Source organism: Bubalus kerabau, chromosome 1 (genome assembly GCF_029407905.1).
Source record: "Bubalus kerabau isolate K-KA32 ecotype Philippines breed swamp buffalo chromosome 1, PCC_UOA_SB_1v2, whole genome shotgun sequence".
Classification (NCBI taxonomy): domain Eukaryota; kingdom Metazoa; phylum Chordata; class Mammalia; order Artiodactyla; family Bovidae; genus Bubalus; species Bubalus kerabau.
In genome coordinates, this window is record NC_073624.1 from 206,608,467 (window position 1) to 206,615,308 (window position 6,842).

Consider the following 6,842-nt stretch of genomic DNA (forward strand, 5'->3'; position numbering starts at 1 on the left):
GGTCAGGAAGATACCTGGAGAAGGGAATGACTGCCCACTCCAGTATTTCGTCTGGAGAATCCCATAGACAGAGGAGCCCAGCAGACTACAGTCCATGGGTCACAGTCAGACGTGACTAAGTGACTGACTCACTTTTTTGTAGAAGTGATAGTGTAACTGCTATTCAGGAAACCAAGGTAGCGAGCAGTAGAACAAGAACAGGGGAGGAAAGGGAGGGCAGCTGTGCCTAGGAGGGTACATGAATGTGCAAAGGACTGAATGGCCTCTTTACTTTGGTTGAGGAGGTTACTGAAGGGGGCAGCCCCAGGGCTTGGCTGGGAGGGCAAATACAAAACTGTCAGAGAAGTAGAAATAACTATTTTATTGTACACAGACTATATTCAAACAAACCACGCGCTCAGAAAACAGCAGGTTCTGGCTTTGCCCAGAGCCCCCAGAAGAATATAAATTGGAGCCTCTGGGAGACAGTATCTTCTCCAAAGTGAAAAGTGAGAGAGAGTGAGTGTGTGTGTACGCGCGCACGTGCATTGTAACCCTTTGATTCCATGGGGTTTGGCTGGCCTCATCTGTAGATGTACACCACTCCTTGCTTCTCTGGTCCAGGAGGAAGCCTCAACCTGGGGTAGGCATAAACCAGTCACTCAACCTCCATTTTATTCTTTTGCAAAGAATCAGTGAAGGCTTGCCACTCTGCTGGGTAAAAACGCTTGTAGACGTTGATCTTATTCCGAATCTGTTTTGGGGTATCTTGATAGTAATTCTTCTCATCCCGGGCCATAGCCTAAGGAAAGAAAAGGGCCACTTGAATGAAGAAGGCTGGACAGGCAAAGTTCAAATCCCTAGCCCTGCGTTGGACAAGGTACTGCCCATCCCTGAGATTCAGATTCCTCGCGTCAAAAATCATAGTGTAAAAAAAAAAAAAAAAAAAGTCATAGTGTATGTGGGAAAACGGGTACAAGTACCCTCAGAGACTAGGCAGGAGCTGAGACCAGCTGAGTAGCTCATTCTTTGTCCATCACCAACTGATCCCACATGGGCACAGAGGTCCAGTGTAGCCAGATCTTTCCATTTTTAAGAGAAGCCAAAAAAAAAATAAGGACTTTTACTTGAGACCTCCCATAATTAAAATGGGAGTTAACCCCCGAACAGCAGTTAACTCAAACAGCACAGATATGAACTGCATGGGTCCACTTATAATGGGTATTTTTCAGGAGTAAATACTATAGCACTGCATGGTCCATGGTTGAATCCCTAGATTTGAGGAACTGCAGACTTGGAGGACCAACTGTAAATTACACACAGGTTAACTCTCAAGTTGTTCAAGGGTCACCTGCAGTTCATTAAAAATACCATGTGACGAAACAATGTATTTTTATGAGTGGGATACGCACCACAGGCTCCCCAGTCTACCCAATTATAAGCATTCTGTCAAAGGGATCCATTTCCTAGGATATCTTTCCCCTTTGTTTCCACTCAATCTCAGGAACAGGCACTAGCCAAGAAGATCAGACCCCAAATGGTCCAGGGTACCTTCTCCAAGGGCCCAAGTGGTTCCTCCTGCCAGGCCTGAACCACTTACCTTATAGTTCTCCCCATGGTTCTCCACCATGTAGCGAACATAGTCAATGAGATCTCGTGACAGTGTATTTCCTTTCTTTTCTGGAAGGCTGGCTTCTGCCTCCAGGTCTGGGTTGAGAGAAGCCAAGAGACAGGGAATGAAGCTTTGCTTCCTGCATAAGTTGAGCTGCTCAGTCAATCCCAAGCCACAAGAGTTGCTACACTGGCCAAGTGATGACCTTCCCCTCTTCCTCTCCAAATTCAGTGCTAGAACCTTCCTCATTAGCCCCTCAGGCCCCAGGCTCTGCCTATGGCACAAGCATCCATCAGCATGGCAATAAGTCACCTCTCTTTGGGTCTCAGATGGGTGAAAGTAAGGTACCAAACTAAAAATCTCTACTTAGTGCCACGTACTAGGGACAGAGATGAAGATACATTGCTTGTCCACAATGCAGGGCTCCATTCCAGCTCTAAAATTCTTTGAGAACCTCTTAAAAGTGTTAATACGTGAAATGAAAAGGTGTGAATAAAGGAGAACTCGAGCTGTAGGAACTAGGGCCCAAGGCACCTCACTGTTCCACGTGAGGGGAAAAACCAAACTCTGGAGTCAATATGGCCTCACTCCTAAAATAGCTGGTCTTCTCTGATGGCTCAGCGGTAAAGAATCTGCCTGCAATGCAGGAGATGCAGGTTCAATCCCTGGATGGGGCAGATCCCCTGGAGAAGGAAATGGCAACCCACTCCAGTATTATTTGCCTGGGAAAACCTATCCATATCCAGAGGACCTGGAGAGCTGCAGTCCAAGGGGTCAGAAGAGTTGGACATAGCTTAGTGACTGAACACAAACGCACACCACTACTGAGCTAAATATTTTTAAAATTATTATGATGGTAAATTTTGAGGGTTTTTATTTTTTGCCACAATTAACATTTTTTTTTAATGGTAAATTTTGTGGGATTTTTTTTAACCATAATTTTAAAAATTTTAATTAAAGAATTGAAAGTAAAACTTAAGATTAGCTTTCACTACACTAAGTACACATGATTTTGTATATACAATCCTGTGCAGTAACTCTTACAAGAATCACTAAAATAGACTACAGACAAGAATTCATGGAATTCTATATCAAGTGTCTGGTCAGAGGGCTTTCCTGGTGGCCCAGAGGTAAAGAATTGGCCTGCCAAGGTAGGAGACACGGGTTCGATCTGGGAAGATCTCACATGCAGTGGAGCACGAAGCCTGTGGACACAACTCTTGAGCCTGTGCTCTAGAGCCCAGAAGCCACAACTACTGAGCCCACGTGCTGCAACTACTGAAGACTGTGCACTTAGAGCCTGTGCTCCACGACAAGAGAAGCCACCACAATAAGAAGCCTGCAATGCTTGCCATGACCAGAGAACAGCCTGAGCATCAATGAAGGCACAGCCAAAAATAAATAAATAATATTTTTTAAATGTCCGGTCATTCAAATCTTTAAACTTTGCAGAATTTACCCTCTTGTTTTAATATTCAGTCTCTATAGCCTTAAAATAAAGTTGATTTATCATTGGAAAGATTCAGTTCAGTCACTCGTCTTGTCTGGCTCTTTGAGACCCCATGGACTGCAGCACACCAGGCTTCCTTGTCCATCACCAACTCCCGGAGCCTACTCAAATTCATGTCCATCGAATCGGTGATGCTATCCAACTATCTTATCCTCATTGCAAAGATTATATGGTGGAATCTCTAAAAAAAAATCTGTTCATCCTTAAACTCATAAGAAGCTGAATTCATGCCTGAGACTTAATGTTTTCTCCTTTATCCTCTCAGGCACTGGTTACGTCCTCCCTGAACATCTCTGGCCTCCCTTCACACATTGGAACTTTGTCAGTAGACTGAAAATGTCTCAGCCAGGACACAGTTCTAACTCTGCCAGCTGAGCCCTGGACCAGCTCACTTCCTCCCTCTGAACTTCAGTTTCTCCATCTGTACAATGAGAACACCTGAGGGTCCTTTCCAGCCCTGTATACGATGCTGACCTAGAGAAATTGTGGCCCACACCCACCATTAAGCACATAAGGCTTCCGCACAAGCTCCTTAGGCCTCTCCTCTACATCCACTTCCATGGCCTTTACCTGCAGAGAACAGAGACTGTGAGAACAGTAGACAGAAGAAATATCCTGGATGAGGGAAAATCCTAAAGGCTCCTGCCCATCCCAACACAACTGCCTTATGCATAAGGATCCCTCCACAAGGTCAGGCAAGAATAGATGACCAAAAGAGCTAATACCCTGGATGCTTTTTGGTTCCCAAGATGCTCAAGTAAGCAATTTATCTTTCTGCGTCTATCTATAAAATGGGCAGAATATTCCTTGCCTGCCTCACTTCACTGTGTGATTATCAAATGGAGCAATGCACAAGAAAGCACTTAAGACTTCAATGAGGGAGAGAGGTCAGATGCCTTCTCTTATGCAAGGAGCAGGCTGACAGTGCTTGGCTATAGTTTCACATTTATTCAATAAACAGTAGTGCCCTGTTCCTCTAGCATAAAGAGATAATAAGAAATTTGGCTGAAGGCAACGGGACAAACCCAATCAGCAAGCCCATTCATTAACTACAGACCACTAGTCACATCTTAAGCACCACCGAGTGAGGCTTAGTACTGAATGGAACACAGAGTTCTTGTCCCCAAGCAGATTATGTTGGGGGAAAGAGGCACAGACAATAAACAGATAAATATATCACATGACATGCCATAAAGTATTTACAAGTGCCAATGAATTAAAGTAGAAAAGAAGTTACTGAGGGAAACGGGGTGCTATTTTTGAAAGTGGTCCAGAAAAAGAACTATTCTGGAGAAACTAGCCCAAGGGAAGCCTCAGACCAAGGACGATTGGATAACTGAGGAAAGGTGTAAGGAACAGTAAGGATTCCAAACTCCTTATTAGGAAAGTTAAGGGCAGAAAAAGATAAATTCTGGAAAACTGAGATGCCAAGGGATCCAAACAGTTTAATTTCAGAAGGAAAAAGTGAGTGCTGAAGGAAAACGGAAGCTCCAACCCAGGTCCAATATGTGCTAGGGAGGCAGTATAAGGGAGATACTAAAGGTAATCTCAACGCAGTCAGGCTGGCCGAGCTGGCTGTGGGGAAGTCGCAAACCCAAAAAGGGCTTGAGGGAGGTAACAGACAGGATTAAGCCAGCTCAGGATGGTGTGGCGGCGGAGGGCAAGGCCGGGACCACGTCAGTACCTTTCTCTTAAGAAGGGGCACTGCCCTGTTGGGGTCCATAGCCAAACCCATCTCGGCCAGGTTCTGCCGCACCGATTTGGTCTGGTCCCAGGCATGTCGGATGTGTGAGCTACGGGGAAAAAAAGAGGGCGGTCGCGGGACTGTCATCTCACTAGCCGTCCTGGCGGAGGTCTCCTGCCTTCTAAACCCCGGTCTCCTCACCATTCGATCCGCGGCGCTGCCTTCCGTCGAGCATTCCGGTTCAGACGCTTCCGGTTAACATTATAACCGAATTTCTGCCTCCGAGTCTTTCCCTTTGCTTTGGGCATTGCACTGACCACAGCACGGGATACTAGCCTCTGCCTCTCTCTCCAACTACCGCGTGTAGCGACTCCTTCCGGCTAGTGGAGCACGTGGTTTTGCAGGCTTTCGGGAAATGTAGTCTTCTTCTCAGCGACACAGGCTGGTTACTATAACTCCCAGAATGCCATGAGCGAACGCGCCTGCGTACAACGTTCAGCAAGCCCTTTTCCCTGCCCCCTTTAATGACCTCATCAGGAGGCGGGGCTTAGCGTCCGAGTTTTCGCCTACTGCTGTTGCTTGAAACATGGAGACTCCTGGCCGTGTCACTCCGGAGGCACCCTTTGAACCATCGCAGCCCCCAGTCATCGAAGGCTTTAGCCCCAGTGTATACAGCACTTCGGAAAGCTTCAAGGAAAAGTTTATTCGCAAGACCCGCGAGAACCCATTGGTACCCATAGGTAAGCAAGTGGGAGCTGTAGGAACTGTAGACCAAGAGGGCAGTGATGTAGAGGGAATGAAATAGGGGAGGATCGGGACCCCAGCTGGGTGACTGGAATGAGAAGGGGCCGGGCGGTGAGGGGTGAACGTGATTGGAGAAGGAGCTGGACTGGATTGGGGGCGCTGGGACGCGGCGGACTCTTAACTCCGAGGACCACCCCCCTGCCCCGGCCCTCCTTCTGCCCACCCCTCCTACCTCGGCTCCAACCCGCAGCGCGCTCTCCTCAGCTCCTGTTTAAGGATATCTTGACCCTGAAGAGGGAAGACCAAAGAGGGGAGGGGCCCTCTAGAGCCGGACCTGCCACTTCCCACCTGCTTTGTCGCCTCTTCAGGCTGCCTGGGCACTGCGGCCGCCCTTACCTATGGTCTCTACTGCTTTCACCGGGGACAGAGCCAGCGCTCCCAGCTCATGATGCGTACCCGGATCGCCGCCCAGGGCTTCACGATCGTTGCCATCTTGGTGGGTCTGGCTGCATCCACTCTGAAATCTCGACCTTGAGCCGGTGGCCTCACCTTGAAAGCTTCACGGACATGGTGTATACAGCATTTCGGAACCACCGGTCCTACCACTGAAATAACTCCCTCATTTCCCCTAACAAGCCCTGTATCAGTGCGGGTGGAAGTGGCGAATTGTGTAAACGACAGATTCCCACCGCCCCACCCCCACCCCCACCCCCCGGAATCTCAGGTTCGGTTCAATTTGCGTGTTGCCTACTTCTGTTTGTGTTGCACCTTGGCCACTTCTACCTAATAAACTCTGATTCACTTGTAGTTTAGTGAATTCATTCCCAGTCTCACCGCCATGGTTTTTGGTCTTTGGTTTTAGGAGAAAACAGACTAAAGACTGCAGGGTCTTTTAGAAATCCAGTAGTCTACTGATTCTCAAACGTTCCTGACAACAGTCACCCCGAGGTATTTATTAAAAGTAGGCAGTCTTGAGAGTCCCTTGGACAGCAGGTAGATCAAGCCAGTCAATCTTAAAGGAAATCAACCCTGAATATTCACTGGAAGGACTGATGCCGAAGCTCCAATACTTTGGCCACCTGATGCAAAGAGCCAACTCATTGGTAAAGACCCTGATGCTGGGAAAGATTGAAGGCAGGAGGAGAAGAGGGTGATAGAGGATGAGATGGTTGAATGGCATCACCGATTCAATAGTCAAATTTGTGCAAACTCCAGGAGATAATGAAAGACAGGGAAACCTGGCTTGCTATATTCATGGGATAGCAGAGAGTCTTGACATGACTTAGCGACTGAACAACAAGACAATCTCTACA

General features: G+C 47.5%; 2 protein-coding genes across 3 annotated transcripts; one reads left to right on the top strand and one right to left on the bottom strand.

The window, feature by feature from the left end:
• Positions 1–346: 346 nt before the first annotated feature.
• Positions 347–5,489, bottom strand: NOP16 (NOP16 nucleolar protein). 2 transcript variants are annotated; one of them, XM_055550865.1, is made up of 5 exons: positions 4,987–5,282; positions 4,786–4,894; positions 3,602–3,671; positions 1,580–1,686; positions 347–781 (listed from the first exon to the last, which is right to left on the bottom strand). In XM_055550865.1, exons 1-5 carry the CDS (start codon positions 5,091–5,093, stop codon positions 638–640), a joined length of 537 nt encoding a protein of 178 aa, XP_055406840.1. In that variant the 5' UTR covers positions 5,094–5,282; the 3' UTR covers positions 347–637. The 2 variants fall into 2 exon arrangements, with proteins under 2 accessions (XP_055406840.1, XP_055406849.1); XM_055550874.1 differs by lacking the exon at positions 3,602–3,671 and having other exon boundaries at positions 4,987–5,489.
• On the top strand, positions 5,334–6,336 carry HIGD2A (HIG1 hypoxia inducible domain family member 2A). Its single transcript, XM_055550885.1, has 2 exons — positions 5,334–5,525; positions 5,898–6,336. Exons 1-2 carry the CDS (start codon positions 5,372–5,374, stop codon positions 6,062–6,064), a joined length of 321 nt encoding a protein of 106 aa, XP_055406860.1. The 5' UTR covers positions 5,334–5,371; the 3' UTR covers positions 6,065–6,336.
• The last annotated feature ends 506 nt before the right edge of the window (positions 6,337–6,842 follow it).

Bases quoted from the DNA above. Each gene is read 5' to 3' on its own strand.
- NOP16 (XM_055550865.1), bottom strand. From the start codon at position 5,093: ATGCCCAAAGCAAAGGGAAAGACTCGGAGGCAGAAATTCGGTTATAAT. The intron at 3,672-4,785 runs GTACTGACGTGG...TGTTCTCTGCAG, and splicing joins TGCCCCTTCTTAAGAGAAAG to GTAAAGGCCATGGAAGTGGA. The intron at 1,687-3,601 runs GTGGGTGTGGGC...CTCTCAACCCAG, and splicing joins GAAGCCTTATGTGCTTAATG to ACCTGGAGGCAGAAGCCAGC.
- HIGD2A (XM_055550885.1), top strand. From the start codon at position 5,372: ATGGAGACTCCTGGCCGTGTCACTCCGGAGGCACCCTTTGAACCATCG. The intron at 5,526-5,897 runs GTAAGCAAGTGG...TCGCCTCTTCAG, and splicing joins GAACCCATTGGTACCCATAG to GCTGCCTGGGCACTGCGGCC.